Here is an 18,996-nt window from a genome sequence, read left to right on the forward strand (position 1 = left end):
TCATCACTTTGGGGAAGCAGAAAGTGGCGAAAAAAAACATTCTCGTTGGCAAGAAAAACTTTGAATAAGGAAATATTCTGACTGTCGTGACACTGTTATGTGGGTTCAGTTACATTCAGAGAGAGCTTGGTAACCATTTTTTCCCATTTGTTCCAAACCAAACCCTCAATATTTAATTTGTAAAGTGTTTTTGTAAATGATAACACATATCAAAATGTGGTGGAATGGACAGGATGTCTAAATGCAGTAGTCTGAACACATTCACGGTTTATAATTATGTAATGCTGAAACAACGCTGTCTTCTCGGCGCTCCTATCAGAGCCTTGTTACTCAAAGTGTCTCTTGACCTTGAGGAACAGTGTCCAGGCAGTGTGTGACAATGACGCACTGTGTGACTGTGCTGCCCTGGAGCCGTGACGAACACTGAGGGAGAGTCAAACTGTAGCCTGCTGGCCACGCCCTTGTTCAATCCCCTTCAGATATGAGGGTTTATTTTAGATTGCCTCACCCACCAGCATTCAGCCTCTCTGACTGATACAGTGTGTTTTTATACAGTCAGGGACACACTGACACAACAAGCAAGGATTAACCTCTCCCAAGTGCCCAACGTCCCTCATATGGTGTAACACGTACATGATTTATACTTAAGTTGGATAACTGAAAGATAAGCCTGAGGTGTAATATGCCATCATTAGCATTATGAGTTCATATGAGTTGATTTGTTAATTATTTCTAATAATTTCTTGCACATTGACAGTAGATGTGTAAACTGCCCTTCATAATGTTTTCAGTTTTCTTATTATGTCAACTTAGCAGCACAAAATTAATGAAATGTACTTACTCTTTTACACCTGCATCATTTTCTAATGACTGTATGTTGAAAACTGTTTTTGGGTCTCCATTACCAACTAAGGTCACTGCGTCATAACTACTTCACAGCCCACTACTGTTCCTCGGGGTTATTTTTGCTGGCTGCATGCCCATTCCACTATTATTTATAGGCTTACTGCTAAGTAGTCATATGAAAATAATCTATAACATTGGCTCATTTGAATGATAGACCCCTTTCTGTTGATTAATCGTCTTATTGTTTCAGCACTGATAGAAACTAAAAGCGAAATAGTTCACAAATGATAAATTATTCTGTGCCCACAACGGTATTACAAAAGCCTCTGTTATACTATTCATCCTCCGTTCCTGGAATTCTCACTCCTGAAACACATAACAAAGCTATCTGGATTAGTCCGTGATGAAATATCATCTTAATCTCTGTATTGCAGGGGATTTGGGCTTGACCGTTCTAATCTCATTCAGGAAATTATTATTATTGTGAAGAGTGAGATTAAACAGGTAAGCTAATTTTGTAAATTCAATTCAATTCACTTTTATTTATATAGCGCCAAATCACAACAACAGTTGCCTCAACCAGCTTTATATTGTAAGGCAAAGACCCATTAATAATACAAAGAAAACTGAGAAAAACCCCGGCAATCACATGAGTAACTATGAGTAAGCGCTTTGTTGACAGTAGGAATGAAAAACTCCCTTTTAACAGGAAGAAACCTCCAGCAGAACCAGACTAAGGGAGGGGCAACCATCTGCTATGACCGCCCATGAGGGGAAAGAAGTCTGTATAACTTCACCCTGAACACCTTATTACATAGGGCTACATCTATAAAAAATGCTAATCTTCCACTTATAGAGCCTCCCGCCGATTGACTGACACTGATGAAAGTGTGGCATCAAATTTAAATCACCCCAGCAGCCAAAGATTATAATATGCTTCGAGTGTGATTATGGCACTTGCTGAGTGGTTGATTCGCTCAGTTCCATTTATAAATCCTCCTCTGAAACTTTGATTTGCATAGGCGTGCAGATGTCTGTCGTCTCAGAGTTCTCATAAACCATTGTATTCCAACAGGACAGCTGGGAAATAGTGGAAGGCCTGCGTGGAAGCTTCAGCAGTGTCCAGGAGCCTCAGAAACAGGAGGGCTACATGATGAAAAGAAGAAAGTGGCCAATGAAGGGCTGGCACAAGGTAACATGGAGCACCTGTGTGGTCTTCGTGTGACCCATGTGACTCATCATTCAGAGTAGTGATACTTTAAGCCTTGACAGCTTAACGTCATTTCATTGTCCTCGTTTCACACGGCACTTTTTAGGCACTTCCCTCTGAAAATCTGCTGACACGAGTCATTTGTGTTTTAAACTAATTGAATGAGCTTATGTAGTAGATAATTTGACTCGCAGAGGAGTCACATGTGACCAGGGTCAGCGCCTGTTTACACTCTGTCTGAAAGCTTTTCCTGGGATAATGCCTAGATATCTTGGTGGTCCTCTCAGATGCATTAGCTGATGGCCTGTTGGTTACTAGGGTTGTATACATTTAGTATTGACTTGCAGTCGGAGCTTTTTAGGTCTCTGTGCTTTCAACAGTCTGATTCTGTTGATGTACAGTAAAAGCACCAAGAATCGCATTTACAAATTGAGTGGATGAGACATATTGCAAGTGAGTGAGAGGAAGTGTAATAAAGGAAGACAGATGCAAGACAATAGCCTGGAATGGCATGCATCCCACTGCAACAACATGCATTTTAGGAGACTACCATGACCTCAGACTCATAACACTGACTTTAGATTTGCTGTCAGGGATGTTGCATACCATGTCCAGTTGTATCTCATAGGCTGATTGTCCTTCTCTCTCCCTCCAGAGATACTTTTTCCTGGACAAGGGTATCCTTAAGTATGGCAAGTGCAGTGCTGATGTGAGTACAAAAAGCTGCTGGCTGAATCCTGTGTGAGCTCATCATTTACAGAAGATTAAAAAGGACACTTGATGTCTTTTTTATTGTTCTTGTCAGGCTGCTGACCGCCTGCGCCCAGAGATACAATAGGCCCTAATTCTCTCTCAATCTCCTCATTGTTGATAGCAATCAGACTGTGTATTTTACCTACAGATCACACATAATTACGCATGGGCCGCGTCACAGCCTAAAAGGGATTATTATTTTATGCATTGTTTGTACTGAGTTTCATCTGTTGCATTCATATCATTGAGCGCTGTCTTCAACCAACAGATTGAGAAAGGGAAGCTGCATGGTTGCATTGATGTGGGTCTCTCTGTCATGGCCATTAAGAAGAAGGCCAAGTGCATCGATCTTGATGCCGAGGAAAACATCTATCACCTGAAGGTAAACTACAAGGCTAATAAAGACAAGGGAACCCCTATAGGCTTAAATTAGGGGTAGCCATAAGGGGTTAAACATTTTTTTCCCAAGTTTTTGCTTTTTAATTCCTGGTACAGATGCCATCATTAAAATGACTTCAGAATGACCTCATGTGATATATATGTGTGCCAGAGGGAATAACTGCTCACTCCGTACCTGTGTGTGTGTGTTTTTCCGCTGACACACCTCTTCCATCTTACTTGCCCTTGTGCTGATTTTCTGATTGCGGTATCTGCTCTACAGATTAAGTCTCAGGAGCTGTTTGATGAATGGGTATCCAAGCTGCGTCACCATCGTCTTTATCGGCAAAATGAGATTGCCATGTACCCTAACGAGAAGTCCTTGTTCTATCCCCATTATGCCTCCCCGAACTCCCCTGGCATCGCCGAGGGGCCCCCTATTAGAAAGGTATAACTGTGCGCCACGCAGCATGCTGTTACTGAAAATGGTCGGGTCTGTTTAAAATGAAAATGGAAAAAAAAAAAAGATGTGTTTTTCATCATGAGCATCATTATTCCATGTGCTGTATTTAATGAAGTGAATTCCCTCTGCTAAAAAAATTAATGACACAGCCAAAGTGTTTTTGAACTGACCTTTGGGTCTCTTTGTTACCGCAGTGCCTGACTATACGAAGGCAGTCCACAGTGCATCATGCCGCAGCTTTCCCTTTAAACTCCAACAGCCAAGCAAAGGTAGCTGCCTGGCTCCAGTCATCTGACGAAATGGACAAATGCTTCAAAGGTGAGAGACAAGAGCAGCCTCTCATGATTTGATTTTTTTTGCACTTATTGGGGCCTTTCTGCAAAATTTCCACAAAAAAGAACTTGCCTGGCAAAAATGGGGAGAGCTCATAGCTCTAAGACACATTGTTTAATTTGGGATTTTTATCTCTGTCTGAGATAATTTGCACTTTTATTGAAGTCATAAGATGCATTCTTGTACTAGTTGTTTAAAAATCTTCAATTTTCCACCTGGATGATGATCCCCAATGTGATTACGGTTTTGCTGAGGAAAATAATCAACTCAGATAAAGCCATTTAAAATTTAACCGTACCTTCCTCGTATTGTGCTTTTGGCTCTTTTTTGCAGTCCTTAATCTGTGGAAATGCACTCTTCCTTGTGGTAGAGTGTATCATGCTGTTTGGTGTGCATCAAATTTTTGCATCTAATATCTGCACGAACGCCACAACCCAAGGTTTCCCAGCAGAGCGCTATATTGTGCTGCAATGATCGATGTTATTCACTTCACTTGGTTTTATTGTTGTGGCTGATCGGTGAATATGATGCAGATAAGTAAGAGAGGTCATGCAAAGTTTCCTGCTTACAACGACGCTACCGATACCAGTCAAAGATATTAGATTGTTAGAGAGCCCAGCTTTTTCATTTATACCCTTTTCCTGCTTCTTGTCAGGGTCCGGGTCATGGAGGAAGCGATCTAACCATTTCTAATATATTTATGTTAGTTGGGAAATGCTTCTATAATTGTGTACGCCTGCTGTCTCATTTGCAAGTTAGATGAGGCTGGCAGAGTGGTGATCATAAAGAAACAAAGCTGGTGATTACTAATGCACTGTTTGTCTCAGTTTTCATTCATTAAGATTCTGATGATGTGCTGTCAGCACTTTGTAATCCAGAAACTTTGGAAAATGGACACAACAACTGACGCGCACATTTACAAACAGAACATGGTTTCAGTTGGACTGGTGCTTATTTAGTTGTCTGTCATTTCATTATTTTTATGTTCAAACACTGTCACAATTTGAACATCTGTTTATGAGACCTCTCTATATGAAACCATGGCAAAGCCAGTCCTTTGGAGAGAAAGAAATCCACATGGCATTGTTTTTAATGGATGGCAGCAATGATTGATGATGATTGAAGGGTAGACTTTCAGCTCTAATTCAAAGGGTCTGACAAAAGTATTTCATTAACAGATATGAGATTAAACATAATCCCGTAAAATAATAGGACACATTAACATAATTTTAAATTTAATATTTATTTTTAATACTTGACTGCAAAGCATGCAAGCGGTTTCCTCCCTTGAGATGCTCTGCCAGGCCTTTACCTCAGCCACCTTCAGTTGGTGCTTGTTTGTAAGTCTCTCTGTGTTTATTATCCGTGTTGGGGTGAGATCAGGTGACTGACTTGGTTTGCACTTTGTGGTAAGCTGTCTGTATTTGCATTCATGAAAGTGTCACTTGACTTTGACAATGATACAACTATCTCCAATGATAATACAATCATAATCTACTGTAGTCGTCTTCTGTTGTCTTTCAGGGATTCAAAGTTCAAAGGCACTGAACGCAATTTTAGTACTTAAAATCGACTTAAGATCTTTAATTTGTCATAGACTAAATAAAGAAAAAGCCTCACTGAGCTCAGCCTCACTGTTTGTCAGTTGTTAAATTAGGGTCCTTTGTCTTGGACATTTGTCAGGTCATGGACAGTTCGGATTGATTATCTCTTGCCTTTGACTAACCTTCTCTTTCTGAGGCAGATGCAGTTTGAAGGTGTTTTTCTGATTCTGGTAATGTAAGAGGTTTTTAGGCTTGCTCTACAGGCTGCTGTTCATGCTTGAAAAAGATGCAAAAAGCAGAAATAGATATATTGGGAGGTGAATCGCCAAACTGAGGACTCTATTTGAATAAAGCATATATAACATAGTGCATATGGTTCAGTAAGCAGATGTGGCATCCTCTAACTTTGTCAAACTGAAATCACCAAACGTGTTGATGACAGATTAGGATATGTCAGCCCTCTCTGCAGTTTCTACAGAGACTGGTTATTGAGTTCACTTAATAGGCCCAACTAACACATGCCTGCCCTTTTTCTCACCTTAGCCTTTTTAACCATCTTGTTTTCTTTTTCACTTTGTACCTCCTTTTATAACTATTAGTGTTTTTCCTCATCCCGACAGACTTATCAGTATGTGAGGCCTATCTCCTAGAGCTTAACCACCTGCTTCAGAGTATGGAAGTAATTCACCGGACTTATTCTGCTCCATCCATCCAAGCACTGCAGGTCAGCGCTGCAGTATTTCTGGTTACTTTACATGCAGGGCAACTTTTTTGATGATACAAAACATTATTAAGTTATTTTCTGTTGACCTTAACTCACCTCTTATTAAATATAGAAGCCATAAAAAGCCTTCCTTTAAAGACAAAAAAATCCTCTATGGCCTGATTGTCAATAATTTCACATCTGCTCTCTTAGGCGTCTACTTTTGACAGCCCCAAAAAAGAAAAGAGACTTCCAAAGAAGTGGCGCACTAAAAACTACAACAAAGATGTCAAAACAACTCTGCAGGTAGACAACATGACAGAGACGTGTGATCATGCTTAATTTGTTTTTATATTTCATTGTGAGTATCTCCAATTTTTCTTCCTGCTCTGCTCTAGGTACCGAGCTGCATCTCTTCTGGCTCTATCCGCCTCCATGCCTCAAACCCCAACCTATCCACTGCTGCACTGAGCAATGATAAAGCCGATCCTGAATCCCTGGACTCCCCTTTTGATGTGGCCAAGCTGCAAGAAGACTTCTGTCGTGTTGCCACCAACTGTGAGTGAAAATAATTTAACAGTTTTATGAACTCTAGTTTCAGATAAAACTCTATAAAGCACACATTTTTAAAACTCCTCAATCTGCTTCCGATAAATCTGCACGAAAGCTAAGACTGGTGTGGTGTTGCTACTTCTAACAAGTTGAAGTGTTAGTTGCTGTTAGTTATGTGGATGTCTTCTAGCTGTTATTAAGTCAGAAGTTTGTTTTTTGTGCCACAAAACCTGTTAAATCTCTTTGTAAGGAAGTGGCTGACGTATAGAGGATGAATATAATTTTCCTTCTGTCCTCTTTGGAATTTTCTATGCAGATTCTTGGTGCTTGACATGGAGTAATGAAATTCATTTGTTTTTTACATAAAGGCTTTACAGTTTTAAACTTACTCCAGAGAACTGCTGTCAGTTCTGCTGCTATTTAAACTGCCGAATTTATGCACACATTTAAAATTATGGAGCTAAAGATGTGTGATGGGCTTAATCATTTATAATGGCAGGGTTTTTCAAATAATGGTCTTTCCAAAGCAGCGATTATAACGTGAAGTGAAGTGGTGAAATGAATGTTCTAAAAACTAAAGCTGTGGCTTACTGAGCATTAGGAGACAATGAAAATTTCATGTTTTATTTAGTGCGGTGCAGTGGACTGTCACTGTATGTGACTAAGTTGCTCTGAACGAAATAAAAATTGGCTCACTGTGAAAGATTCCCTCTTTTTGTGTCTCTTGTTGCTCCCAGTGCATACAACCATGAAGGCAGCCCTGAGCACACTGACATCAGAGAGAGAGAGATTAAAACAATGCCTGGATCACGAAACCTGCCCCCCCACCTCTCCACAAGTTGTAAATCTGAAGAACACGCTGGCTGCGGTATGTGAAATAACACACCACCATGCACATTGTTTGCAAGCGGATGTTTTCACCAGAAATAGGTATTAGCTGTTCTCCTTTTTTACTTCCTTTTTAATTTTTTTTTTGCTTTTACACTTCTCTCGTATGTCGTGTCCTCCCACACCGTTTGTCAAGCGTGACACATTTACGAGTATTTTAGAGGGATTGCTAGCTGCTGGTATGATGTCAGCCCCCCTAAATGAGACCGCATTCAACAGTCATGTTTCCTGTGGCTGCTGCCTCCCACCAGAGGCTTGTTTTTCTGTTTTCTGTCTTTGGTTGTACATGTTCATTGTCATGTGTTGGCGTCGAGACCGCACAAAATCTAATGCGGCACAAGTATTTCTTTACACATTCAGATTTGTGTGGTGTCTGCTATAGCCTGCTGGATTTAAGCTTTTAGCTTTTCTTATTGGTTTGTCTGGTTTGCTTACTCTGTTCCACTTGACATAATAACAGGTGATAGCATGCCTCTCCAGTATGTAAATGGGTAAATGTGACGTTTACTGATTTTCTTGAGATTACACAACTCCAAATTAGCCTGGTGTTGATGTGTGCTGAGGATTTCAAGCATTTCAAAGCTCGGGTGTTTGCAGTAATCAGTGTTTAAACTGGTTATTTTTTTCCAGGCTTTAGCCCAGAACTCAGAGCTGAGAGAACGCCTGTGCAAGATTCATGCTGAGTCCCAGATCATAGAGCCCACACTAATAACGCTCACTGCCCCTGTGCAGGTGGGTGCAGGAATGCAGTGACTCGATTCCCCCACCTTCATGACGATTATTCTTATATATCTGTCTTTATTTTTATCCCCCGCAAGCTTGAATTTGCCACAGAATGAATGAGCTGTCCTTTTCCTCTCATCTAGAATCAACAAATGTCACTCTCCTCTCACCCCCTCATTCAACTCAGTCAATATGAGAAAAATTAACAGAACTTTCTTTTGGGGAACACTCCATCTTCCTCTCAGCCTTGTCGTTGCGTAACCAGACGTCTCACCGTGACACGGTTCAGAGGAAGGCTTCGAGCTCCATATAATCGTCTTCTAAAGGAAACTCTTTGCTCGTTTAATCGGATTTGCTGATCACACAAAGCGAGCCGATCTGCTTAATTGTGTCCCTGGAAATTTGTCGAACACACAGAGCAAAACTAATACGCCTCCTCTGAGAACATCTCCATGTTAATTAATCAGCTTCACCAATAACAAGGGGTGGATTGGGACGCTCAAGTCCATGTGTGGAAAGCTATCTCATATTGGCATCAACTGCATGCTTGTCAGTTATTTTCTGAGATGTGTGCAGGGCAGGCATGCAGCCTCACTTCTCACTGTAATTATTCTTACTTTATTTAATACAGTAGTATATTGTCAGGCAGTCTCTAGGTAGGAATAAATTGTCTTATGAAATTTTGATTCTGAAGTGTTCATGTTTTCAGCAGTTCATCATTTGGCCTATTTGACTGATAACAGTATGATTGCATGCAGACACACCCATGTTGAGACGACTGCATAATGTCACTCAGCTGTTTGTTAATGTTTATAAACCTATACATTTGTTAAATCAGTGAAGAAATTAAAAAAAGTGTATGATGGGTGTGATGTCAGCCAATATACTTTCAATTATGTATTATAAATGACTGTCTTTCAATATATTGCAGATTAAATTTGTGGGTGTTGCGATCGTCATACTCTGCATGTTGTGATTGTGTTGTATTCTCAATGACACTGTGATTGCCACCCCGGGAATGATGGTGGGGCCCTTTTCTCTGTTCCTATTATAGCTGTGGACATTGTTTCTCTTAGAAACAGGAATCTGTAGATGAAGCCCATCCCCTCGTACACCAAGTATCCAATGAGAGCAGAGCTTCAATCGCGGAGTCTTTGTCCGAGTTCTTCGACGCACAGGAGGTTCTGTTATCTGCTAGCTCTTCTGAAAATGAGGTAAGTGTGGAGACTAAACTGTTTGTCGTCAGTAGTCGTGATGTTGGGTCTTTTTGCTTGTAGCAAACTGATGTTTAGAGCTACATAATGGAATTATCATTGCTGTTGATGTTTGGAGTAATTTGTCTTGTTTACACAAGCACAACCAGAACAAAATCTCCACCAGTGGCTCTTACTTTATTTATTGCCTGTCACCCAGGATTTCTTCACTTTTGTCTCTGTGTCTGATAACTGGCCTAAATTTTGTAACCACACTGGACAATTCATGGTATTTTATTAGAGAAAAGGGGGAAAATGCCATTTAACTTAACGTCCTGTAAGTCTTAAATCCATTTTTTTATGATATGTCATAAAACAAATCTGCCCTATGTTAGTTCAGCTTCCTCTTCCTTCAGTGCTCATGTGGCATGCTTGATGAGGTAGCACCTGGAGCGGAAGCAATGTGAAAATGAAAGTTAATTACTTTCATCTAAAAATACAGCGAGCCGAGGTACAGCTCTGCCACCATGTCCTAAGAGAACCTTCATCTCCACCACTTTAGATCTTCTGCAGATGTGACAAGATGTTAAAAGAGGCCCGTTCATTCCCTTTTTGTCGGTGATATTAAAACAACTTGAATGTTTTTTTCTTTGTAGGTATCAGAGGATGACTCATATATCAGTGACATTAGTGACAACATTTCCATGGACAACTTCAGTAATGAGACCGAAAGTGAAAGACCAAACTCGGGTAAAGTCATTACAGTACTGGCCTTGGGGCACTTTTATGCATTTATATACAAATGACATTTTTGTACACTGGCTTGTCAGTATGTATTATCAAGGTGTCCCTAACCTCAGCTCTTATACCGACTCTTTTCAGGCTCTGTGGAAGAAGGCACTGTTCTTTATCGTCGTAGATCCTGTCTGCCCACACCCAGCCCGAGCAACACCTCCATCAGCTTGTGGAACATCCTTAGGAACAACATAGGCAAAGACCTTTCCAAGGTGGCAATGCCTGTGCAACTTAATGAACCCCTCAACACCCTGCAGAGACTGTGTGAGGAGCTGGAGTACAGCGAGCTGCTAGACAGGGCCGCCAACACACAGGACCCTTTTGAACGTATGGTGAGAATGCAGTTTCGCTGTTTGAGTGCGTGGGCTGGGCCTTTTTTGTTCAGCTTACTTGTTTACTTTCATGAGAAAAAGAGCTGCTGTTGGTAAGACTAGCATGACAAGTAAGAGATGCCGTATATAGCCAACTAGAGCTAACGCACAATTGTTGCTGGTTGGCTTTCAGGGACTGCGGTGCACTGCCTTTACGTGAGAGAGTCTGATCTACCTTTAAGATTTTTAGCAGGAAGACGGCATGATGAGTTTTGCACTGACTAACTTTGTAGTTTTTTGAGATAGACCCTGTGGAATAAGACAAATAAGACATATGCACAACATACAGTAACTACATTCAGCAGTCACTTTATTAGGTATACCCTGCTAGTACCAGGTTTGACCCCCTGTTGCCTTTAGAACTGCCTTAATACTTCATGGCATTGACTCGACAAGATGCTGGAAACATTCTTCAGAGATGAGGGTCAATATTGATACGATGCCATCACACATGCTGAAGATTTGTGAATGTCCTTATCCACCACATCCCAAAGGTGCTCTATTGCATTGAGCTCTGATGACTGGGGAGGTCATTTGAGTTAAGTGAACTCACTTTCATGTTCAAGAAGCTGGTTTGACATGATTTGACCTTTGGGACGTGGAACATTAATCTACTGGAAGTAGCCATGACAGCATGAGTAAACTGTAGTTATAAATTATGAATATAGCCAGCAACAACACTCAGGAAGGCTGAAGCAATGCTCAGTTGGTCTTATGGAACCCAAAGTGCGCTAAGAAAATATCCATTACACCGTTTCATGTTGGATCCATGTGATTTACGTCCAACCAGGAAACATCTTTCCAATCTTCTATTGTTCGATTTTGCTGAGCCTCAGTTTCCTGTTCTTAGCTGACAGGTATGACACATGGTGCGGTCTTCTTCTCCTGTAGTCCATCTGCTTCAAGGTTTAATGATGGTGTTGTGCACTCGTAGATGCACGTCTGCATACCTTGGTTGTAAGACGTGGTTATTTCAGTTACTGTTGCCTTCCTATCAGTATGAAGCAGTCTATACATTCTCCTCTGACCTCTGGCATTATCAGTTCTTTGCAAACCCCAAGAAATGTGTTTGTAGGCAAATCCCAATCAGCACTTTGCAAAGTACTCAGATCTGTCATCAACAACCTTCAAAACTCACCTAAATCCCCTTTTTTCCTCATTCTGATGATCACTTTGAACTTCATTAGGTCATCTTATTCAGAGCCTAAAGTCACTGAGTTGCTGCCATGTGATTGACTGATTAGATATTTGCTTTAACGAGCAGTTGACTGGGTGTGCCAAACAAAGTGGCTGGCCAGCGTAAGTGTAAAAAGGAAAAGCAGCTGATGTTAGAGTCAGTACAAATACTGACAGTTTATTAATCCCATGAGAGGCAATTTGTTTGGACTAACGAGTTATAAAACATCACAGGGAGACAAATAAATGAAAGAAAAAAATTGTGCTGAATGAAAAAAAAGTCCATAAATAAAATCCATAAACAAGCTCAATAAATACCAATATAAAAGTTCAAATAAGACCTTGACAAACAATGTTTAGACCTACAGAGCATCACAAACGGGCCGAAAGCTCCAGGCTGTGGCCTCTCATTATGAGGTAGAGAAGCTATCAGTGCTCTCTCGGTTTACTGAAACTACTGGAGGACTATTCAGACACTTACTCTGCTCATTAGGCTAAAAAGAAGCAGAAATTAGAACTGCTAAGAATCAAAATGGGATTTGACTTTCATTATTAAGCAATAAAGTAACACACATATAATATTAAATGAAATGGATGATAGAGCTCAGTTCAGTGTTCACTCAGTCACTCATCCTGTAATAAAAATTACAATTAAAGTGGTACTTGCTGCTCAGGTTTATCCTTTTATCCTTTTTTGTAGATATACATCGCTACATTCGTTGTGTCCGGTTATGCATCCAGCTACTACAGAACTGGGGGAAAGCCTTTCAACCCTGTTCTTGGAGAAACATATGAATGTGACCGGCCGGATAAAGGCTTACGATTTGTTGCAGAGCAGGTATGAATGATTCTTGATTTGTTATCTGACTGGATTCATATGAATATTTACGTTTTTATGTTTTATTGTATAGCACTGTTCAAAAAACTCAACACAGAGCTCTTTGTGTGATTAACAAAGCATTTTAATCCCCTTTACATCAGGTCAGCCATCACCCACCAATCTCAGCTTGCCATGCAGAGTCTAAAAATTTTATGTTTTGGCAAGGTACTGGAATATTGATTTTGATCCATTGTCAGCGATCGTAAATACTAGAAGAGCACCTGTTTGTCTGGAATGAATGTTCATTTGTTCAATTGTTTTTGCAGACGTGAGGTGTAAGAACAAGTTCTGGGGAAAGTCAATGGAGATTGTTCCTGTGGGGACCACTCATGTAACTCTGCCAGGGTGAGTCTCTTCTGCCTCATTTACATTGGCGCTGGACAGACCCCTGCCTGGGCATTGTGCAGACGTGGAGAGAAAATCACGCAGCGGGGGTTTAGCACGATTCACAGTATTTTTCCTCTCCTGTTCTTTTTCCATTCAGATCAGTAACAATTCCCCACTCTTCGTCTGTGGTGGAAAAAATGTTTTCATATTTTATTTTTGTGTCCAAACCACATACAGATACAGATAAATTATTTATATTATAACTCTAATATGTAACAGTGTCCATATTTTTTGGAAAATGACAGATTTGGAGACCATTACGAGTGGAACAAAGTGACCTCTTGCATCCACAACATTCTCAGTGGGCAGCGCTGGATCGAGCACTATGGGGAGATCACCATCAGAAACTCCAGCAGTGATATTTGTCAGTGCAAGATCACTTTTATTAAGGTAAGGTAAACATATGCAAGGCATCATCCAGCCTGATGGCCTCTATAACAAACTCTGACAACATTTATAATGCAAAATCTTCAGGAACAAAACCTTATTTGCAAGTTTTAGTGACTCTTTTATTATTATGTCATTTATCGCAGTCTCATTTCAAACCTCTTTCATCTACTGTCAGACTTTAAATCAAATAAAAACTTTTTAAAGACGCTTAATTTAAATTATCTTTAGGTTGTTACACAATACACATAAAATGTGCCTGTTGTATTAAATAGAAAAACAGCGAACACATGAATTAATATTTAAGTAACATTTACATAAATATGACATTAATAAACTGAACATGCTAATATTTTCATTAGGAGCGACCAGAAAGGACAAGATTAGAAACGAGTGTATCAGAGGAACAACTCAAGTTGAATGGGTTGGAGATAAAGTGAGATGGTTTGGACAAGCGCAGAGGAGGGATGGTGAATGTATTGGTCGAAGGATGTTAAATATGGAACTGCCAGGCAGGAGGAAAAGACCACAGAGAAGATTTATGGATGTAGTGAAGGGTTGGTTTGACAGACGAGGAGGCTAGGGATAGAGGGAGATGGAGGCAGATGAGCCGCTGTGGCTCCCTAAATGGAGCAGCTGAAAGAAGATTACATGAATAAACTTACCACATAGCTACATTTATAAATAACATCTAAAACACAAAGGCAGATTAAATTGTATTTGGTGTGATTGCATTGTCGCATCACCAGATGCATTATTCATTAATGGCGTACATTTCTGAAAAACCCAAAGTAATCTGTAACAGTTAGAGTGAAGTAGAGAACTGCACTGAAGATTACTTTGCAGGACCACGAAAAGTAATTTATTTCTGAAATAGAAAATAGGATTTCTTTGTTTTTTCTCCAAACAGTTTTGGAAGCATGTTGGATGAATATATTGTAGTCACAAATCAGTTTATGAAAAGGTGCTCTACTGTGAGGCGACAGGCTTGTTTCATATTCATACCAGAGCGCTTTTCTGTAAAAGCAATCAGCCATAATGATGGCTACCACATTAGCATGTCCCTCTGTGAATCTCAGGGGCTCGTAAACTGATCAGCAACAACATTAAAACCAGCTGCCTAATATCATGCCTGTCCATGTTGAACTGTCAGAGCACAACACAGGGTCCACAGAACCTCTTCAGTGAATCTTTCGGGGCTTTTAGCTGGGATCTCTATGTATCCCACATTTGACTGATCAAACTGACATCTTGGAAATTTGGAAATGCTTGACTAGGATAAGATCAGATTTGCTTTACTTATCTGAAATGTTTAGAAATAACTATGTGACAGCACAAATAACTCAATAACTGAAAAGCTCAATAGAGTAAATATAATATCACAAGCATGGAAAGGTAAGAAATGTAACTAAGGTACACTAAAGAAGGAGGGCTCAATCAATGAACTCAATCAATCAAAATCTATTAGATACATGCAGGTATGAGGTATGAGGTGCCCTCGCAACAGCAGAGGTGAAACAGGTATTAGAGAAAGTGGTCCACTGCCTGCCCAGTAAGTGGTGCAGATGGGGTCCAGGTTATCCATTACTTATCTACCATAGCCACAGTCATTTATATGACCTCTCCGTTACCTGATGGAGGAATCTACACAGTGTGTTTATCCAAACTGTTGCTCTTCCTTCTATACAGATGGTGTTTTACACCTGCATGCCAACAAAACCCAAAAAACAAATGATCTTTTTTTTCTCTTTTTTTTTTAACTATGGAGTCATTCATTTGCCAAGAGGAGAAGGTTAATTGCTTTAGTGTGCGTCACTCGAAAGACCTCTTGAAGCTGTGCAGTATAAGTCAAGACATGCCAGAACACATTATGCACCCTCATCTCTCATTAAACACACCAGTCCGCAAGAGCAACATCTGCTGACTGCAAGAGACACTGTCGTGAGCTGCGTGTATTCTTTCATACTCACCCACTATAACACGCTGCTTTTTTTCTAACAGGCCAAATACTGGAATTCGAGTGTAAATGAGATAGAGGGCACTATCACAGATAATAAAGGAAAGGTTATCCACCGACTCTTTGGAAAGTGGCACGAAGCGGTTTTCTGTGGAGACCCGCCTTCAGCTACATGCATCTGGAGAGCAAGTATGACAAGAGTCTCTCAAAATTAAGTAGAAAAAAAACCTCTTCAATAATGCGTCTCCCTGTTATAGCTTCTCATGCTGTTGATGTTACTTGTGTACAATATAGATGCAATGCCAGTAGACCATGAGCAGTACTATGGCTTTACGAAGTTCGCAATTGAGCTGAACGAGTTGGACCCATCCCTGAAACTGCTGCTACCACCTACAGACACTAGACTACGAGTGGACCAAAGGTAAGAGGAAAAAAGTGGGAAACATTTAAAAACCCATTAGTATATTTCCATGCGCTTACGCAGCCTGGTGATCGTCAGCTTAATTTTAATAAATGTCAGTGAGAAACATACGGGGGAAAAGGTTAAAAACTAATTTAGATATAACATCTAATTTTCCTGCCAGAGGACTGTCAGACATAGCTGAATTAAAAACCAAAGCATTGCCAGTGAGTATCTAAGCACCGCACCATCACTGATCTCAGTCACGTCCTGAAAAATGCACCTTGTGATCAAAAAAGTACAAAAATAGGCACTCGCGTTAAGAATAGTACGCAACTGCACATCCTGTCAGGCTATCACAATCAAACTAATTTTAGCTCATCTTTTAAGTTTTTTAAGTCTGCAAACTAAATGCTGCTGCCCCGAGGTGCTGGAGAAAAAAACTAAGCTCTCAGTAGTTTGCCATCAAAGTATGAAGCTGCACTGCTTCCAGCTCTGCAAATAAGTGGTTATGTATTCTCCTTTTTAGCCCAAGCTCCACCATCTTATAATGATCCAGAGGTAAAGTAAAATCAGCAGCAAAGTTGTATTATTTAACCAGTTCTCTTAACTGTAGGCTTATTTACTTTTTTGTTCAATATTTCATCATAAATAATAGGAAAATGTATAGATTTCTATAAAATAAAGTAGAACAAGCTCACTGCCTTTATGTATACAGACTGTTTATGCCCACGTTGGAAATAACCCTCTGACAGGGCCATTCGAAAACAGGAAAACCCCTAAAATTCACTCGAAATGAGAAGACGCAAGTGAAGATTATGCTTGGATGTGGAAGATTAATGTTTTAAACATCTGCATAATGAATGCGTCTGGGTCTCATCGGCAGACTGCTGGAGGAGGGGAAGTTGGATGCTGCAGAGGAGCATAAGCAGAGGATTGAACAGCTGCAGAGAGACAGACGGAGACTCCTGGAAGAGAACAATGCAACACATCAGCCTAAATTTTTCAGGTACCCTAAGTATCTAAGCTTAAAACTTTTTACCTAGAAAGTCACTTATGGAAAAGTGACCACATCTCCACTACTAATGGTGTTACACAACTTGTAAATCTGTCGTTGACAATGTTAATAACAGTTGTCCGTCTTTTCTGTCTCCACAGGAAGGCACAGGATGATACCTGGGTGAGCAACAACACGTACTGGGAGCTGAGGAAAGACCCTGGCTTTGCCCATGTAGATTTTCCTACACTGTGGTGACCATGCGCTGCAGATCATACAAACATTTGGACCTGCACAGCCTCTACTGTGACTTGTGATCCAGACTGGTTCTGGTGATGTCTGTATCTCATTCTGACCATCCACATTCTGTACTGGAGTTCATCAGAGTTATTGCCTTAATAGCAAGTGCTTATCTGAGTTGTATAAACACATTTATGCAAACATATTATGAGAATGTTGCTCAATTTGCAGTAGGCCAATTTAATTTTTTTGCCTGCATTCCACATATTATGTTGTGCTAAACCACTTAAACTAAGAAAAGGAAAGCTCCTTGGTATGTAGGATGAGAAGAAGAGTTTCATAGTTTATCTACACTAGCTTAAAATGTACTGATCAACTGGTTATGTTGGTTGTTGTCTTACCATGGACATTCTCTACCTCTGAGATGAACTAGCCTCGCTACGCCACTGATTCAGTGTAAACATCAGATATTTATTCTGCATCTGCCTGATGCCTTAATGGTTGTACTCAAACTCGTTTAATTTATTTTGTTGTACCTGCCAAATGTTTAAAAAAAAAAGCAAAAGTCTATGTTTTGTAAGGAATTCTTGCTAACAAAATATTGTGCAAGCTATCTCCGAATCCTTACCGAAGTAATTTTTCTGTCAGTTATGAGTAATTACTGCTTTTCGCTATGAATGTGTGAATGATTGTGCAACTATGAGCAGCTGTAGCAAACTCAGTCATATCTTTTTCACTTTATTCAGCACACCATTGTCTATATGGACCCTGGGCTGTGGGACCAAAAAAAAAGAAGAAAAGAAATGTCCAAAAACTATGCTCCATGAGCTCAAATAAAATTTCTGATTGTTTTCTTTTTGTTGAGTCTTTTGTGGTAGTTTGTTCAAAAACACTGAAAGCAACTGGACAGTTGAAATAATTCCCTCTCACTTCAGATGATGAGTTGGTAGGTAGATAGCCTGAATGTAATTTTGGTGCATAAAGGAAAAATGTAATTAATTTTAAACATGACGGGTCAGGAATGCCACACGAAAATGCCATTTAGGAAGCTATGAAAGCAATTACTATACATATTCTTTAAGTCAAGTATCAACTCTTAAAGGTTAGGTATGGGACTGTGGTAAAAGATCATCTGCTAAATTATATAATTTTTGCTCATGGCTGCACTTCATCCCTTTATAATTTTCTTGGCTTTATGGGTTAAATCTCAGCCTCATCTAAATGGAAACCTGTGCATGATGCTTTCCAATGAATAGCCTGCAGTATACAGTAGATATGTGGCTACGTTACACAAGTGTTGAGTGAATTGTTTCAGTCACTTTAGAAACAGCTGTATGTGTTTGACGACGGTTCGTGTTTATGGCTTGTTTTTGCCCATCCTACTGAGCAATGACCAGAGTTCAAGGCTAATGAGCAATTATGGAGCCGTGCAACAAGTAAAAGTTATCATTTATAAATGACGAATGCAGGAATGCAGAAAGTCATGTTGATGAAAAGAGTAAAATGCAGCTAGTGATCCTTAGAGCCTGTCTGCATTTTTGACATCCTACAATATGATAAATGAGAGGGTTAATTTGCTGATGACTTTTACAATTAATGAAGCAAAGACACGAAAAAACATTTTCATAGTTTGAAAAGTTAAACAAAAGGGCTCCTTGAGTCCACCTATTCTCTTTTTTTTCTATTTTTTTATTTTACTCTAATAATATAGTAGTATAATAATAGTATAGTATCTAATAGTATAGTTTGTTTGTATTCTTTTTCTTTGTTTTGTTTGTTAATCCACACTAGAGAACATGGGCTCATCAGACTGCTGTTTG

The 18,996-nt window shown here is 39.9% G+C and overlaps 1 protein-coding gene across 4 annotated transcripts in view; it reads left to right on the forward strand.

Annotated features, from left to right (window-relative positions):
- The window catches only part of osbpl3b (oxysterol binding protein-like 3b), a 34,818-nt gene extending 16,786 nt beyond the window's left edge, over window positions 1-18,032 (forward strand). The window contains exons 3-23 of one of the 4 annotated variants that reach the window (XM_005472438.4): window positions 1,922-2,038; window positions 2,712-2,765; window positions 3,078-3,191; window positions 3,471-3,635; window positions 3,845-3,968; window positions 6,148-6,251; window positions 6,444-6,536; window positions 6,629-6,788; window positions 7,520-7,650; window positions 8,301-8,402; window positions 9,476-9,607; window positions 10,243-10,336; window positions 10,469-10,713; window positions 12,629-12,766; window positions 12,910-12,973; window positions 13,075-13,153; window positions 13,441-13,585; window positions 15,584-15,728; window positions 15,834-15,960; window positions 16,826-16,948; window positions 17,098-18,032. In XM_005472438.4, coding sequence (XP_005472495.1) covers window positions 1,922-2,038; window positions 2,712-2,765; window positions 3,078-3,191; window positions 3,471-3,635; window positions 3,845-3,968; window positions 6,148-6,251; window positions 6,444-6,536; window positions 6,629-6,788; window positions 7,520-7,650; window positions 8,301-8,402; window positions 9,476-9,607; window positions 10,243-10,336; window positions 10,469-10,713; window positions 12,629-12,766; window positions 12,910-12,973; window positions 13,075-13,153; window positions 13,441-13,585; window positions 15,584-15,728; window positions 15,834-15,960; window positions 16,826-16,948; window positions 17,098-17,194 — 2,553 coding nt within the window. In that variant the 3' untranslated portion in view covers window positions 17,195-18,032. Of the gene's footprint in view, window positions 1-1,921; window positions 2,039-2,711; window positions 2,766-3,077; window positions 3,192-3,470; window positions 3,636-3,844; window positions 3,969-6,147; window positions 6,252-6,443; window positions 6,537-6,628; window positions 6,789-7,519; window positions 7,651-8,300; window positions 8,403-9,469; window positions 9,608-10,242; window positions 10,337-10,468; window positions 10,714-12,628; window positions 12,767-12,909; window positions 12,974-13,074; window positions 13,154-13,440; window positions 13,586-15,583; window positions 15,729-15,833; window positions 15,961-16,825; window positions 16,949-17,097 lie in introns of all 4 variants that reach the window. The other 3 variants (XM_005472437.4, XM_005472439.4, XM_005472440.4) reach the window with 3 other exon arrangements.
- Window positions 18,033-18,996: the final 964 nt, after the last annotated feature.

This window comes from Oreochromis niloticus, linkage group LG11, assembly GCF_001858045.2.
Source record: "Oreochromis niloticus isolate F11D_XX linkage group LG11, O_niloticus_UMD_NMBU, whole genome shotgun sequence".
In the NCBI taxonomy this organism is placed as follows: domain Eukaryota; kingdom Metazoa; phylum Chordata; class Actinopteri; order Cichliformes; family Cichlidae; genus Oreochromis; species Oreochromis niloticus.